Raw genomic sequence first — 17,499 nt, forward strand, 5'->3', positions numbered from 1 at the left:
AAGAGATCAAAGTATTATATTCAAAATAACATCAGAAATATCATTGGTACCAAGTGTTTTAACACAATCCAACGGAAGTTACTGTATCTTCGTGCGATACAATTGCATATAATCAGATAATTGTTAAATAAATTGTTTACATACATTTGCAGTATACAAAATCTTTCATTTGGGGAAAAATCAGTATTATAATGGTGTTTTGAATCAGAAGAACATTCAGAACTGATTTATTATCAATAAAACCGTCAAGGAATAATGTCTAGCTATCTCTAGCAATAACTATTCAACACAAACACTTTACTTCAACGTCAAACTGCTTATCAATGATGTCAAATCAACACTGCATATCATGCAGAGTAACACTTCATTTGGACAGTCCATTTGTAGATGCTCTACAGACTATCACATTTCAACTAACTATGTACTAAACGCCAACCTTAACCAAATCATAAACTTAACTCTGACCCTAACCCCAACTAACTATTAACCCTTACCCTAAGCTTAGTAAGCAGTTGCTTATCAACAGATAGTTCTACAGCTGGACTATCCAAATAAAGTGGGGCCACATATTGGTTTAGGCATCTATCACAAAAATGTCCATATACACATTAGTCTAGGCTGCACACACACTCTTGGGGAGAAGAGAGAGACAGCAAAATCTATTTCCGGAAACATAACAACTGGGAGTATTTTTCCATTAACAGAGTTCCCAATTAAATTATTCCCATTCAAGGATGAAAGCATCGGTGTCACTAATATTTTTTTATTTAACCTTTATTTAACTAGGCAAGTCATTTAAGAACAAATTCTTATTACAATATCGGCCTACCCCGGCCAAACCTTAACCTGGACGACGTTGGGACAATTGTGCGCCGCCCTACGGGACTCCCAAAAACGACCAGTTGTGATACAGCCAGGAATCAAACCAGGGTATGTAGTGACGCCTCTAGCACTGAGATGCAGTGCCTTGGACCGCTACGCCACTCGGGAACCCCTCCCCCATATAAAGCACAGGTGTCACTAACGCACGGGTGTCACTAAGCACGGGTGTCACTAACGTAAAGCACGGGTGTCACTAACGTAAAGCACGGGTGTCACTAACGTAAAGCACGGGTGTCACTAACGTAAAGCACGGGTGTCACTAACGTAAAGCACGGGTGTCACTAACGTAAAGCACGGGTGTCACTAACGTAAAGCACGGGTGTCACTAACGTAAAGCACGGGTGTCACTAACGTAAAGCACGGGTGTCACTAATATTTTCAATGCATTTCCATCATCTCCAATATGATTGCCAGTGGATTGTTTACTCCTCTGGATTGGGAACAGTGTGCCTCCCAGTCCTCATCCCAGCGGATCAATGTTGTGCCGAGCTCAACACCCTGCACAGTCATAAACAATCTGTTCTGACTGGTCTGAATCCTGTTACGAGAACTCTGGCCATCCAGCTGTTATACAGGTTAGTGAGCTTGGGTGCTCCGCTGACCACCAGGAGTGTGAGTGACATCAGAGTCCCCCTGCGTTCTCCTCTTCGCTGGCCATCTTGCTGAACTTCTCCGTCAGAGCTTCAGCGCTGATCTTGGGCAGTCCGTTGTCAAGGGGACAGCCCTCCACCAGACTGTTCATAGGGGTGGGGGGGAAGTAGGAGTCCTCCTCTATCCCAGCGTCCTCAGTGTACGCTCGTTGCTGTGGTACCTCGTAACTCTCCTCTAGGGTCCCACAATGCACCTCTCTTCGCTCCCTGTCCCTCAGGAAGTCCTTGATGATGGGCAGCACCTTCTTCCTGGAGGCCAACGTGTTGCCCTGGAGGTAAGCCCTGATGTCTGAGTAAGGGCTGCTCATTGGACTCAGGCTCAGACTGGGTCTCCGGGCTTGCTCCAAGGCTTGGCTCATCTGCAGGACAACAAAGACCATGTAAAAAAAAAAACATTGTAAAAACAACCCTGGCAACCCAAAGCTTACTATCAACTCTTCATAATGACTTACTTTAACTCTAGATAGTCAACACTATGGGATCATGTCCGATTGGGATGGTGTAGTTCCTACCTCCCCCCTGTAGAGGGTGCTGGAGCTGTAGACGGCCAGCTGCCTGAAGGGCTCCTTGTTATCATTGAAGGAGATCGTCATGGCCACCACCAGGTTGTAGCTGTGCTTGTGGCAGAACTCACAGAGCTCTTGCTGTAAGCTTTGTCTCTGTAGAAAAGCCTGAGGGACAACATTTATAGATATTACAGTTTGTTTGTAAATCTCAGTATGAACTCAAGTGCAGCTGTTGAGTCCCTTTATAAGTTCACATGAAGAGACAGGCACAGGGTTAGTGCATTTTTACTTGTGGGTGGTTCCACCTGATTGGACATGTGGGGGGGTGATCTTCATGAACTAGGTGAAACATCCCACCTTCACATTTTGAGTGTCTGAAGGGTGCGTCAGGCAGTAACACAGGGAAGTGTCTGAAGGGTGCGTCAGGCAGTAATAACAGGGAAGTGTCTGAAGGGTGTGTCAGGCAGTAATAACAGGGAAGTGTCTGAAGGGTGCGTCAGGCAGTAACACAGGGAAGTGTCTGAAGGGTGTGTCAGGCAGTAACAACAGGGAAGTGTCTGAAGGGTGCGTCAGGCAGTAACAACAGGGAAGTGTCTGAAGGGTGCGTCAGGCAGTAACAACAGGGAAGTGTCTGAAGGGTGCGTCAGGCAGTAACAACAGGGAAGTGTCTGAAGGGTGCGTCAGGCAGTAACAACAGGGAAGTGTCTGAAGGGTGCGTCAGGCAGTAACACAGGGAAGTGTCTGAAGGGTGCGTCAGGCAGTAACACAGGGAAGTGTCTGAAGGGTGCGTCAGGCAGTAACACAGGGAAGTGTCTGAAGGGTGCGTCAGGCAGTAACACAGGGAAGTGTCTGAAGGGTGTGTCAGGCAGTAACAACAGGGAAGTGTCTGAAGGGTGTGTCAGGCAGTAACAGGGAAGTGTCTGAAGGGTGTGTCATGCAGTAACAACAGGGAAGTGTCTGAAGGGTGTGTCAGGCAGTAACACAGGGAAGTGTCTGAAGGGTGTGTCAGGCAGTAACAACAGGGAAGTGTCTGAAGGGTGTGTCAGGCAGTAACACAGGGAAGTGTCTGAAGGGTGCGCCAGGCAGTAACAACAGGGAAGTGTCTGAAGGGTGCGCGTCAGGCAGTAACAACAGGGAAGTGTCTGAAGGGTGCGTCAGGCAGTAACAACAGGGAAGTGTCTGAAGGGTGTGTCAGGCAGTAACATGGGGAAGTGTCTGAAGGGTGTGTCAGGCAGTAACACGGGGAAGTGTCTGAAGGGTGCGTCAGGCAGTAACAACAGGGAAGTGTCTGAAGGGTGCGTCAGGCAGTAACAACAGGGAAGTGTCTGAAGGGTGCGTCAGGCAGTAACAACAGGGAAGTGTCTGAAGGGTGCGTCAGGCAGTAACACAGGGAAGTGTCTGAAGGGTGCGTCGGGCAGTAACACAGGGAAGTGTCTGAAGGTGTGCAGGCAGTAACAATGGGGAAGTGTCTGAAGGGTGCGTCAGGCAGTAACAACAGGGAAGTGTCTGAAGGGTGCGTCAGGCAGTAACAACAGGGAAGTGTCTGAAGGGTGTGTCAGGCAGTAACAACAGGGAAGTGTCTGAAGGGTGTGTCAGGCAGTAACACGGGGAAGTGTCTGAAGGGTGTGTCAGGCAGTAACAACAGGGAAGTGTCTGAAGGGTGTCAGGCAGTAACAACAGGGAAGTGTCTGAAGGGTGCAGGCAGTAACAACAGGGAAGTGTCTGAAGGGTGCGTCAGGCAGTAACAACAGGGAAGTGTCTGAAGGGTGCTCTGCAGTAACAACAGGGAAGTGTCTGAAGACTGTGTCAGGCAGTAACAACAGGGAAGTGTCTGAAGGGTGTGTCAGGCAGTAACAACAGGGAAGTGTCTGAAGGTGTGTCAGGCAGTAACACAGAGAAGTGTCTGAAGGGTGTGTCAGGCAGTAACATGGAAGTGTCTGAAGGGTCGTCAGGCTAACACAGAGAAGTGTCTGAAGGGTGCGTCAGGCAGTAACAACAGGGAAGTATCTGAACGTCAGGCAGTAACAACAGGGAAGTGTCTGAAGGGTGTGTCAGGCAGTAACATGGGGAAGTGTCTGAAGGGTGCGTCAGGCAGTAACAACAGGGAAGTGTCTGAAGGGTGCGTCAGGCAGTAACAACAGGGAAGTGTCTGAAGGGTAGTAACACAGGGAAGTGTCTCTGAAGGGTGCGTCAGGCAGTAACAACAGGGAAGTGTCTGAATCAGGCAGTAACACAGGGAAGTGTCTGAAGGGTGTGTGGGCAGTAACAACAGGGAAGTGTCTGAAGTGTGTGTCAGGCAGTCTGGGGAAGTGTCTGAAGGGTGTGTCAGGCAGTAACAACAGGGAAGTGTCTGAAGGGTTGTCAGGCAGTAACAACAGGGAAGTGTCTGAAGGGTGTGTCAGGCAGTAACAACAGGGAAGTGTCTGAAGGGTGTGTCAGGCAGTAACACAGGGAAGTGTCTGAAGGGTGCGTCAGGCAGTAACACAGGGAAGTGTCTGAAGGGTGCGCCGGGCAGTAACAACAGGGAAGTGTCTGAAGGGTGCGCCAGGCAGTAACAACAGGGAACCAGGGTAACAACAGGGAAGTATCTGAAGGGTGCTTCAGGCAGTATACAGGGAAGTGTCTGAAGGGTGTGTCAGGCAGTAACACGGGGAAGTGTCTGAAGGGTGTGTCAGGCAGTAACAACAGGGAAGTGTCTGAAGGGTGTGTCAGGCAGTAACAACAGGGAAGTGTCTGAAGGGTGCGTCAGGCAGTAACACAGAAGTGTCTGAAGGGTGCGTCAGGCAGTAACAACAGGAAGTGTCTGTCAGGCAGTAACACAGGGAAGTGTCTGAAGGTTCGTCAGGCAGTAACACTCTGGGAAGTGTCTGAAGGGTGTGTCAGGCAGTAACATGGGGAAGTGTCTGAAGGGTGCGTCAGGCAGTAACAACAGGAAGTGTCTGAAGCATCAGGCAGTAACAACAGGGAAGTGTCTGAAGGGTGCGTCAGGCAGTAACACAGGGAAGTGTCTGAAGGGTGCGTCAGGCAGTAACAACAGGGAAGTGTCTGAAGGGTGCGTCAGGCAGTAACAACAGGGAAGTGTCTGAAGGGTGTGTCAGGCAGTAAAACAGGGAAGTGTCTGAAGGGTGCGTCAGGCAGTAACACAGGGAAGTGTCTGAAGGGTGCGTCAGGCAGTAACAACGGGGAAGTGTCTGAAGGGTGCGTCAGGCAGTAACACAGGGAAGTGTCTGAAGGGTGCGTCAGGCAGTAACAACAGGGAAGTGTCTGAAGGGTGTGTCAGGCAGTAACAACAGGGAAGTGTCTGAAGGGTGTGTCAGGCAGTAACAACAGGGAAGTGTCTGAAGGGTGTGTCAGGCAGTAACACAGAGAAGTGTCTGAAGGGTGTGTCAGGCAGTAACACAGGGAAGTGTCTGAAGGGTGCGTCAGGCAGTAACACAGAGAAGTGTCTGAAGGGTGCGTCAGGCAGTAACAACAGGGAAGTATCTGAAGGGTGCGTCAGGCAGTAACAACAGGGAAGTGTCTGAAGGGTGTGTGCAGTAACATGGGGAAGTGTCAGGGTGTGTCAGGCAGTAATTGGGGAAGTGTCTGAAGGGTGTCAGGCAGTAACAAGGGAAGTGTCTGAAGGGTGGGTGTGTCAGGCAGTAACACAGGGAAGTGTCTGAAGGGTGCGTCATGCAGTAACAACATGGGGAAGTGTCTGAAGGGTGCGTCAGGCAGTAACACAGGGAAGTGTCTGAAGGGTGCGTCGGGCAGTAACAACAGGGAAGTGTCTGAAGTGTGTCAGGCAGTAACATGGGGAAGTGTCTGAAGTGCGTCAGGCAGTAACAACAGGGAAGTGTCTGAAGGGTGCGTCAGGCAGTAACAACAGGGAAGTGTCTGAACGTCAGGCAGTAACAACAGGGAAGTGTCTGAAGGGTGCGTCAGGCAGTAACACAGGGCAGTGTCTGAAGGGTGCGTCGGGCAGTAACACAGTCAGTGTCTGAAGGGTGCGCCGGGCAACAACAGGAAGTGTCTGAAGGGTGCGCCAGGCAGTAACAACAGGGAAGTGTCTGAAGGGTGCGTCAGGCAGTAACAACAGGGAAGTATCTGAAGGGTGTGTCAGGCAGTAGTACGGGGAAGTGTCTGAAGGGTGTGTCAGGCAGTAACACGGGGAAGTGTCTGAAGGGTGTGTCAGGCAGTAACAACAGGGAAGTGTCTGAAGGGTGTGTCAGGCAGTAACAACAGGGAAGTGTCTGAAGGGTGCGTCAGGCAGTAACACAGAAGTGTCTGAAGGGTGCGTCAGGCAGTAACAACAGGGAAGTGTCTGAAGGGTGCGTCAGGCAGTAACAACAGGGAAGTGTCTGAAGGTTGCGTCAGGCAGTAACAGCAGGGAAGTGTCTGAAGGGTGCGTCAGGCAGTAACAACAGGGAAGTATCTGAAGGGTGCGTCAGGCAGTAACAACAGGGAAGTGTCTGAAGGGTGCGTCGGGCAGTAACACAGAGAAGTGTCTGAAGGGTGCGTCAGGCAGTAACACAGGGAAGTATCTGAAGGGTGCGTCAGGCAGTAACACAGGGAAGTGTCTGAAGGGTGCGTCAGGCAGTAACACAGGGAAGTGTCTGAAGGGTGTGTCATGCAGTAACAACAGGGAAGTGTCTGCCACCTGGTGTGTCAGGCAGTAACAGGGAAGTGTCAGGGTGTGTCATGCAGTAACAACAGGGAAGTGGAAGGTGTGTCAGGCTAACACAGGGAACCTGAGGGTGTGTCAGGCAGTAACAACAGGGAAGTGTCTGAAGGGTGTGTCAGGCAGTAACACAGGGAATGTCTGAAGGGTGCATCAGCAGTAACACAGGGAAGTGTCTGAAGGGTGCGTCAGGCAGTAACACAGGAAGTGTCTGAAGTGTCAGGCAGTAACACAGGGAAGTGTCTGAAGGTGCATCAGGCAGTAACACAGGGAAGTGTCTGACAGGGTGCCCCCACACAGGGAAGTGTCTGAAGGGTGTCAGGCAGTAACAACAGGAAGTGTCTCAAGGGACACACAGGCAAGCTGCAACAACAGGGAAGTGTCTGAAGGGTGTGTCAGGCAGTAACAACAGGGAAGTGTCCAACTCAGGCAGTAACAAGGGTGTCTGAAGGGTGCATCAGGCAGTGCACAGGCAGTATCTGAAGGGTGTGTCACAGTAGGGAAGTGTCTGAAGGGTGTGTCAGGCAGTAGCACGGGAGTGTCTGAAGGGTGTGTAGAAGGCAGTAACATGGGGAAGTGTCTGAAGGGTGTGTCAGGCAGTAACAATGGGGAAGTGTCTGAAGGGTGTGTCACAGGGAAGTGTCTGAAGGGTGTGTCAGGCAGTAGCATGGGGAAGTGTCTGAAGGGTGTGTCAGGCAGTAACAATGGGGAAGTGTCTGAACAGGGTGTGTCAGGCAGTAGCACGGGGAAGTGTCTGAAGGGTGTGTCAGGCAGTAACATGGGGAAGTGTCTGAAGGGTGTGTCAGGCAGTAACAATGGGGAAGTGTCTGAAGGGTGTGTCAGGCAGTAGTACGGGAAGTGTCTGAAGGGTGTGTCAGGCAGTAGCATGGGGAAGTGTCAGGGTGTGTCAGGCAGTAACAATGGGGAAGTGTCTGAAGGGTGTGTCAGGCAGTAGCACGGGAAGGTCTGAAGGGTGTGTCAGGCAGTAACAATGGGGAAGTGTCTGAAGGGTGTGTCAGGCAGTAGCACGGGGAAAGGCTCTGATAACTTGAGGACTGTGTTCAGTTTAGATCTGAAAATGAGATTCTGTAAAGAATTCATAGGTGAAACATGCATTGTGAGATGGCATACTGCAGTAGAACTGGGTACATGATAGTATTTGAACCATGCTATTATCCACCAGTAGTACGTGTAACCTTGTGTTGTATCACATTTTGAATAGTTAAGATGCACACCCACCTCCAGTGTCATATATATCACACTGACTGCCAGTTTTAAATCTCCTTCCGATGCCACCTTCATGTCTTTCAGAAGCATCTGTTCTGTGGTAAGACCTGGGAACAAGGGAATACGAGCAAAAAACATTGTCGGTCTCCCTCTCCTTCATACTTAAACATGGCATTGATATGGGATGCCCATCGTCTAATCTGAGAGGCAAAAACCACATCCACAAGGCTGAGCTTCAGGTATTAATCCTGGGGTGTTTACCTGACACGTCAAATTTAGCATTCTGCAAGGACTGGAAGAGGACGCCCCTTGGTGGCAGGTTGGGGAAGTGCGTCTCCAGGAGGCCAGCGTACTGGCTGTCTTTAGGGGTGACTTTCCTGCCTCTGGGGCCATGTTCACACAGTCTAACACTATGGTGCCTGTGATCACAAAGAACAGGATGTCAGTCTCGTCACACAGTGATGCAGTTAAAGGCATAGTTCACTTAATACTGAAATGATTTCCACATACATCAGTTATATTTCTGGTTACCATATAAGAGCTGGGCCACCTGTTGGTCGAGGACTTCAGGGGCTTTCTGGATGATCCGTTCTGCCACCAGGGTGGAGCAGGAGCCCACCGTCTCCACGGTAACGGGACAGGAGGGAGAGGGCTTCCTCTCCAGGAGGTGATGGTCGATCACCTCCAACACCGCCTCTTCTAGATCACAGTCAGAGCTGCAACAGACAGCCACACAGTCAGAGCTGCAACAGACAGCCACACAGTCAGAGCTGCAACAGACAGCCACACAGTCAGAGCTGCAACAGACAGCCACACAGTCAGAGCTGCAACAGACAGCCACACAGTCAGAGCTCCAACAGACAGCCACACAGTCAGAGCTCCAACAGACAGCCACACAGTCAGAGCTGCAACAGACAGCCACACAGTCAGAGCTGCAACAGACAGCCACACAGTCAGAGCTGCAACAGACAGCCACACAGTCAGAGCTGCAACAGACAGCCACACAGTCAGAGCTGCAACAGACAGCCACACAGTCAGACAGCTCAGAGCTGCAACAGACAGCCACACAGTCAGAGCTCCAACAGACAGCCACACAGTCAGAGCTCCAACAGACAGCCACACAGTCAGTCTGCAACAGACAGCCACACAGTCAGACTTCAGTCAAGCTATTTCAAGGAGTCTCTAGGTCAGTGTTGCTTTTATAGAGATACAGGTGATGATCACATGGGGAAGTGTCTATCCTGGATGACTGTCAGTGGACAGAGGTCTCATTACCCTGACCTGGGCAGCACGTTGTGGTCCACCAGTGTGAGGTCCAGCCGGCCGGCCCGGTGTAGACTCCCCAGGTCCAGCTCGTCCCGGAACACCAGGTCATCCTGGGAGAGGCCACTCTCTCTCAGCAGGAAGGCATTGTCCGTGCGCAGCGGGAACTCTTGCCGGGGAATGTTCAGAACGGGAAGAGGAACTTTCCCAGAATCAAGTGTCTGGGAGGGGAGAGAGAGGTGTTATAACACCTGACGCTTGCTCTGTTGAACCATTCTCAACACATACGGGTCCAAATGAACCCAGTTACTCTCATGGACAGGAAGTATCGTAGGCCAGAGCTGACACCATGGAGTCCAGGTCACAGGCCTCGTTCCCCAGAACCACATGGAACCCTGGGCTGTCTCATCTATCCCCTGTGGAGGGTAGAGTGGGATGAATACAGTCACAAGAATATCCAACTCTATGAGGGAATTTACTATGAGAAAATACAGGTCAGTCTATCCATTATCTTGCAATGAGCCTTTTAAGGCTATCAGATGTGTCTTAGTGAGTGGACAGTCTATGTGGACAGGTTGTGTGTGTGTTGTAATGTCAATGCACGTCATGATGATGCTGATCACAGGAGATGAGGTACTCTCGGTTCCAATATCCCATCCTAGAGTAAAACCCTGGACACTGTTTGAATAGCCTTCTGAAGGGTCAATCAGAAAGTGGATGATAGGGCTGACTTCATTCCCTGCCTGAAGGCTTTGGCTAGCTCTTTGTCAAACAGCCTTAGGCTAATTCCATCAATGACCTCAGTAGAGCAGACTGTGATGTAATGGCTAAGCTACATGACGGCCTGTTAACTCCACTACGTGTTTTTGTTGAATGTTTTTAATGTGGAGTTGAGAAACAAGTAGGGTGTTTCCCAGAGCATGGCCGTCTGTGACAGCAGCACGAGTCATGGGTGCCAGAGCTAGGGGCTAACAGAGGCAGCTTGTTGCGATAACAAAAGCCATGTGACAATTAGCCAGTCTACAGCCTGAAGCCTAGCAGCAGGTAGCCTAGCAGTTAAGAGCATTGGGCCAGTAATCGAAACGTTGCTGGTTCAAATCTACAAGCCGACGAGGTGAAAAAAATCAAATCGATGTGCCCTTAGAGCAAGGCACTTAATCCTAATTGGTCCTGTAAATCGCTCTGTATAAGAGTGTCTGCTAAAATGTCTCATCTATCTCAGATGCAGATTAAACCCAGTCTCATCTATCTACGATATAACCCAGTCTCATCTATCTACGTAGTATATAGGTACCCAGTCTCATCTATCTGTTGCAGATCAAGAGTAGTCTCATCTACAGAGTACTGTCTCATCTATCTACGATATAACCCAGTCTCATCTATCTACGATATAACCCAGGTGAAAGAAATATAACCCAGTCTCATCATCTACGATATAACCCAGTCTCATCTATCCACGATACAACCCAGTCTCATCTATCCACGGTACAACCCAGTCTCATCTATCCACGGTACAACCCAGTCTCATCTCATCCACTCATCTATCTACAACCCAGTCTCATCTATCCACGGTATAACCCAGTCTCATCTATCCACGGTACAACCCAGTCTCATCTATCCACGGTACAACCCAGTCTCATCTATCCACGGTACAACAGTCTCATCTATCCACGGATATACAACCCAGTCTCATCTATCATACAACCCAGTCTCATCTATCCACGGTACAACCCAGTCTCATCTATCCACGGTACAACCCAGTCTCATCTATCCACGGTACAACCCAGTCTCATCTATCCACGGTACAACCCAGTCTCATCTATCCACGGTACAACCCAGTCTCATCTATCCACGGTACAACCCAGTCTCATCTATCCACGGTAGTCTCATCTATCCGGTACAACCCAGTCTCATCTATCCACGGTACAACCCAGTCTCATCTATCCACGGTATAACCCAGTCTCATCTATCGGTACAACAGTCTCATCTATCATATAACCCAGTCTCATCTATCGGTACAACAGTCTCATCTATAACCCAGTCTCATCTATCCACGGTACAACCCAGTCTCATCTATCCACGAGTCTATAACCCAGTCTCATCTATCCACAGATATAACCCAGTCTCATCTATCCACGGTATAACAGTCTCATCTATCCACGGTATAACCCAGTCTCATCTATCCACGATACAACCCAGTCTCATCTATCCACGATACAACCCAGTCTCATCTATCCACGATACAACCAGTCTCATCCCACCCAGTCTCATCTCAGTCTCATCTATCCATACAACCCAGTCTCATCTATCCACGGTACAACCCAGTCTCATCTATCCACGGTACAACCCAGTCTCATCTATCCACGGTACAACCCAGTCTCATCTATCCACGGTACAACCCAGTCTCATCTATCCACGATACAACCCAGTCTCATCTATCCACGATACAACCCAGTCTCATCTATCCATGATGTTTTCAGATTGATACAGAAGGAGTGGAAGCCACTGTTAACTATTGAAATGCACCTCACCTGTCTTTCAGTTCCCATTAGACTTCTCTCTCAACCCAGCCTCCCCATGTACACACTGGATAGTACATCTGTGCAGGTGCTGACTTCTCTTCCCCTCACTGAACACCGAGTAAATAAGGTGTGACGCTCTGAGGCGCTATATACACACCATCTGATCTCACTAATCTTGATAGGGCTTGTTTTGAACTCCAAACAGTGCTCTTTTCACTTAAGGTCAAGAGCACGACATCAAGACCCTGAAATTAAAGCCACCGTGTAACTGTAAGTATGGCAGACATGCAAAGCAAAAAAATGCACGTGGGCATATTGACACCTGACAGGCACCTGACAGGCAGCTGACCCTACAAGAAATGTACTTTCATGGCCCATTACAATTGAACAATTATATGTTTGAATATCACTTAAATATATTAATGCATATATATCATGCAACATAATGAAGCAGTGTATGAGTTACATTTAACACAATTATGTGATCACGTGACAATGCTAATTTGCCTGGCTAGCCAACTAGCTAGCTGTAATTACAGTCTATGTACAGTACAGTTCAAATGTAGTTAGTGTACGGTGACAACTGTCTCAGTCTGATCTAATTTGATGCGCATGCACGAGCCCACAAGCAACACCGGGACCATGCGGCAGGCTGCTGTCACATTGCCCTACTGTTTTTCAATGACAAGTCTTTCGACTTGATCTAGTCGGAATTTAATGTCTAGCTACCTTTCTCCTGATATCTCTGAAAACCCCACTAATTTGTGCATCAAATGTACATGTCGAAGTTATTTATTAGACTACATAACTAGCTAACGTTAGCCGTTAAGACAAACTAAACATTGAAAATGGATAAAGCAAACAAACGGCGCGACCACCAGAAACCGTCTATGTTCCTACCTTCAGCTCATTGCGACAGCTTTTTAAAAATATATCCATGGTTATTGGATGCACTACGTAAAGACAGTCTGAAATGAGTTTGCTAGTTGTCTTTGTTGCATATAGCTAACGTTAGCTGTATCTGCACGTCTCAGGAATGAAAAGACTGCACTGTAAGTTTGAAATGTTAATGCCCAAGAGTCGTGCGTGACTCGTCTTGGGCTGACGTGACGTTGAAAGACGGGACGTAGTATTGTGGGTAGTGTAGTATCAAATATTGGTTTACAAACTGGTAGTTTCAAAGAGGTTGTAGCAAAGATGTTTTATAACTAAACCAAGATAGACCACAGCCTCTCGTTTCCAATGGGAACAAATGGGCCATAGTGGTCAGACCAAGCAAGGGGGCAGAGCCAAATACGAGCTAGCGGGATCCTATTGGCCCGTTCTTGCGTTATTTTCATATTTCCGCCAGGGAACGCCTACTCTGAAATGCGCGTGTGCAATAACTTACTTTGCATTTGCACTCCTTCTAAACAACGCGACTTTTGAAAACTTTTGCAACGGGTAAAGTCTACAAACCGTAGTCCATTCTGTTCATAACATATTCCAGTTGTGCGAACAGAAAACTATATTGATATCAAATGTTTCATTGGTAGTGATTGGAAACGCTAAGCGGATGCTTCACATTTAAACATTTAGGGTAACTTACCCAGCAGGTTAGGACAATTTACGCAGTTAGTTTAGGAGAATAGGTTATGGTTATGAAAAGGGTTAGGGTGAGCTATAATTATCCTGATGCAACTCAATAGTCACTTTGACATCAGTGCCATCCCTTCTAGACATGACCAGTGTCCCATAGGCTGTAAAAAGAGTGTCATGGGACCACTCTTTTTACAGACTCCCCCCAAAGAAACAACCCCTCAATATTTGATGGTTTACAATTCTTTTAATTTTTTGTTCATTAGGACCTTACGTCAACTGTCGACAAACAATCAACTGTCTTTTCTTTCTTTTTTAACAGACTATCTCTGGGTAATAACATGTACCATGTAGCCTATTATAAAACATGGGAAATGGTAGGCTCTGTTAATGTCTTTTATGGTTCATCATCATCTTCGGTAGATATTTCACAATTCTATATCAGTGAAGATCGGTAAGGCTGGGTTTACACAGGCAGCCCAATTCTGATTATTTTGCCGTTAATTGGTCTTTTGGCAAATCAGACCGGCCCTTTTGCCGATAATTGGGTAAAACATCAGAATTGGGCTGCCTGTGTAAACTCAGCCTTACAAATCTTCACTAATATAGAATTGTGAAATATCTACCTAAGACATGGATAATCACATAAAATACACAACTAATATATATTTTACAATATATATCTTGTCAAAAATGTTTTGTAATTACCCATTCTATCCCAACTCCACCTGAACTGAGATTATTATGGACATTTGGTCCTATGTATTAAACAAATGTGAAAGAGCAAATAAAACTAAGATTTATTTGAACACTGGAGGTAAATGGCTATAAAAAGATGCAGGATAAAATAAAACATTTTTGTTCAGTCTTTAAAAAAAGCTAACCCATGCTAAAACAATAGATACGATCCATTGATAAAAATTAGTAGTATTTGCACTTGAAACCATCTTTGGCAAAAATCATCACATTCCCTTGTCTTGGACTCCAAAGAGAGATGGTATGGAGAAATTCTTTAATGATGCTTTTTTTGTTTTGTCTCTGTAGTAATGCACTTGGTATGGTTGTAATTCTACTGTTGCCACCTGACTCCTTGCTCTCATTGGACATGTCCCTCATCGCTCCAGTCTAGATCTTCTCTCATTGGACATGTCCCTCATCGCTCCAGTCTAGATCTTCTCTCATTGGACATGTCCCTCATCGCTCCAGTCTAGATCTTCTCTCATTGGACAAGTCCCTCATCGCTGCAGCCTAAATCTTCTTTACATAATTCCCAGGAAACATGCCTTCCCTCCCGCGAAGACGACCGTACCACCAGCCTGATGGATCTGGAGGGAGGATGGGTGAGAAAACCGGTCAATCTAGACATTATAGACTATATTGCCCTTTTCTATCCTCAAGAGGGAATTACAGGTGAAGCACAGGAAGACTGCATCACAGTTGAACATGTGGTTATAGAATGCCTTTAATAATGCTACAATACTAGCAGTATATAATATGTAGCAGTACTTATAGTATATGACTAATAGCAGTTTTATACTACTGTAATTAATATACTCAGTTTATATAACTATAACTTCAGAGATGATCTACTGTAAGAGTTTAGTACCTTCAGTGAGGATTTCAATGACATCCTCCGCGTTGAAGCTCAGCTCATCAGTGTCCTGGGCGTCGTAAGCATACAGCGCTCGGCATTCTGGGGCGCGAGGCTTGGGCTTGGGGGCAGGCTTGGGGCGGCCCGCTCCTGGGGAAGGCTTGACCTCCTTCGAGCGTCTACGATGAACACTGAGCGAAATTGGGAGGAGAGACAGAGAGATTTATAAAAAGTGCCTTTCTTGGTTTACAGTATATAGTTTTTTTTTTTCGAAACACCAGCAACAACAGGAAGAATATCAATTTTAACAACCTAACAAGTATTCAAACAGGACGTGAGAACTCACCCAGCCACTCCCTGGTCAGGCACGTTCATGAAAGCGGTGTCTGCCTGGCTCTGGTTGTTGGAGTGGTTGTTGGTCTGCCGGGACCTCTGTTGTCGGGGTAGTGTAGGCTGCTCCATACTGGACTGCCGGCGGAGCAGAGAGACCCTGGACGCCCTGGACGAGGGTGGCCCACCCCGCTGACCACCACCCCCACCTCGGCCTCTGCCCCTGGGGGCACCTGAGACAGATGAGGGAGATGTTGAGTCAGGTCAAAAGTGAAATGAGTGCCATCTTTGGAGAGGCTCAGATATCTAGTTCTCTCACCTTGTGACTGCTGTCCTGAGCCTGGAGTCTGGTTTCCCATGTAGCGACTTTTCCTGTTGTCCCTGCGGGTCGGTCCTGGGGAACACATGACAAAAAGGTGTGATGTGTCTGAAATGCTATGGGACGGTTGCAGACTCAGATTAAGCCTACTAATAGAAGTCTCCATTCAAAGTGCTTGGACTCACTGGAGTTCTTTGGGAGCCCGGGTCCGATGGTGACTATGAGGACCTTGCTGCTGGGCTTCACAACCGCCTCTTCTCCTTGGCCCGGCTGGAACTGGATCTGCCTGGAGCCAGCAGCTGAGAACGGCCCCCAACCTCCCTTCTTCACCTTAAACTCCAGTCTAAACGAGGAACGGAGAGGGGAGAGAGAAGCGCAATGGGTTAAGATATGGCTTAAAAGACTCAAACTGGATAACTTTTGCGTTATGTATCTTTGAGATTATTCATGATCGTTGACGTAAAGCATGACACTGGTATGTTTTAAGGGGAAATCATCAGTTGCAACATCCCTTTTTGGACTTATAAATTAATGATTTAATTGATTCTCTAAGAATATAATAATTTAGCTTGGGGGCGTCTCCCGCCAAAATGTGTAAAGGCCCTCCTCTTGGCCACAGGTCTTGCTGTTTTAAAGCAAATTTCGTGCCATTCTGCACATTTTGCCAGGGCTTATGCCATGTTCTTATGCTATCTGGGTGACTCAAACATTATAACAAAATCACAGCGAGACCCATGACATCTTTGGAATTTTAGATTCTCCCAGACTGTCTAGTTTTCATTTTGGTGGTTGTACATGATCTTATAAAGATATAGCCCCATCATCTTTTATACATACTTTATATGTGGTTTTAGTCATTTAAGTTGCTGATAAATCAATACACTGGAGTCAGAACCCAAAATATAGGCTTACTTTACTCCAATGTTTGTATACAAAGTAAATGTAAAACTGTATAGCCTCAAAACATGGTTAAAGCTCTCTTTATGATATCAGTCCTTGCATCCATATCGGTCTATGAGAGAGTGGTTTTATTTCCCCAGCCCTCAGCTTTTTATAGAAAACCACTGTTATGGTTTCAACTGTTTAACAGTAAGACCCCACTGACTGGTCTAAGGCTAAGCTCAGAGTAAAGACTGACTGACAGGTTGTTGAACTTGAGCGGTAGCTTCCTCTGGGTCTTCTCATCATAACGTTTGTAGAGCAGACTGAGGAACTCCGTCTTGAAGATGCACTGAAGGACACTGTCGTAATGCTCCTCGTGGATGATGAAGAAGTCATCCTGCAGGGTACTGAGGGAGGAAAGGAGACATCTTTTCAATGAAAAGCCCATTTCTACTACTGTGCATCATGACCATCAACTGGTATAACACTTCCAGAGTATCTAAACCGGCACCTGAGAGAGACTGACTGAATCTTCTCCACTTCTATCTGTCTCTTCAGAACCTCGTGGATCTGTCCCTTATCTGGTCCCTGCTTCACCTTCTCACGACCAATCAGATACAGGAACTTAGGGGTCAGGATGAGGTCACGCTTCACAGTCTGCAAGATGGAGATGGAGATATTATATAACTTGTTGCTATTATAGGCTTACTGACCAGGAACCACAATATATAGACTGACTGACAGGTTGTTGTTCATTGAGCAGACAAGCATTGGCAGTATCCACCAAACCATTGAGGGAGTAGAAACACTGTCTTGTCTATCTAACATGAATAACAATAGCATTATGCGTTCTGTGACAATGTTAATGTTGGTTTGTTACTGTGGTCATACTTGACTCTTACCCTAAACCTGCGGTCATATTTGGCAACCACATCTGCAAAATCGATCTTCTCCCGGCGGCCCACGAACTGCCGGATCTCGGGTGGTTGTCAGTGCCGATGTAGTCGCCCCACAAAGTTCCTGTTGAGGCTGTTCCTCCTCCTCTCCTTCTTATTCAGTAGGATGTCTGAGGCTACAGCACACGACACA

General features: G+C 47.4%; 2 protein-coding genes across 2 annotated transcripts; both read right to left on the reverse strand.

Annotated features, from left to right (window-relative positions):
* Positions 1-1,045: 1,045 nt before the first annotated feature.
* Positions 1,046-9,421, reverse strand: LOC118373326 (exopolyphosphatase PRUNE1-like; the record flags this gene model as incomplete). The annotated part of the gene is given in 7 exon segments (XM_052500875.1): positions 1,046-1,891; positions 2,045-2,203; positions 7,938-8,032; positions 8,187-8,297; positions 8,300-8,344; positions 8,457-8,641; positions 9,207-9,421. Coding segments are annotated over 7 exon segments (1,197 nt in total), but the record flags the coding sequence as incomplete, so codon positions are not given.
* Positions 9,422-13,515: 4,094 nt separating this feature from the next.
* Positions 13,516-17,067, reverse strand: LOC127905995 (unconventional myosin-Ie-like; the record flags this gene model as incomplete). The annotated part of the gene is made up of 7 exons (XM_052500880.1): positions 13,516-14,613; positions 14,895-15,070; positions 15,226-15,442; positions 15,529-15,603; positions 15,714-15,871; positions 16,671-16,817; positions 16,922-17,067. Coding segments are annotated over 7 exons (996 nt in total), but the record flags the coding sequence as incomplete, so codon positions are not given.
* Positions 17,068-17,499: the final 432 nt, after the last annotated feature.

The sequence above is a fragment of the Oncorhynchus keta genome, unplaced genomic scaffold (assembly GCF_023373465.1).
Source record: "Oncorhynchus keta strain PuntledgeMale-10-30-2019 unplaced genomic scaffold, Oket_V2 Un_contig_1222_pilon_pilon, whole genome shotgun sequence".
Classification (NCBI taxonomy): domain Eukaryota; kingdom Metazoa; phylum Chordata; class Actinopteri; order Salmoniformes; family Salmonidae; genus Oncorhynchus; species Oncorhynchus keta.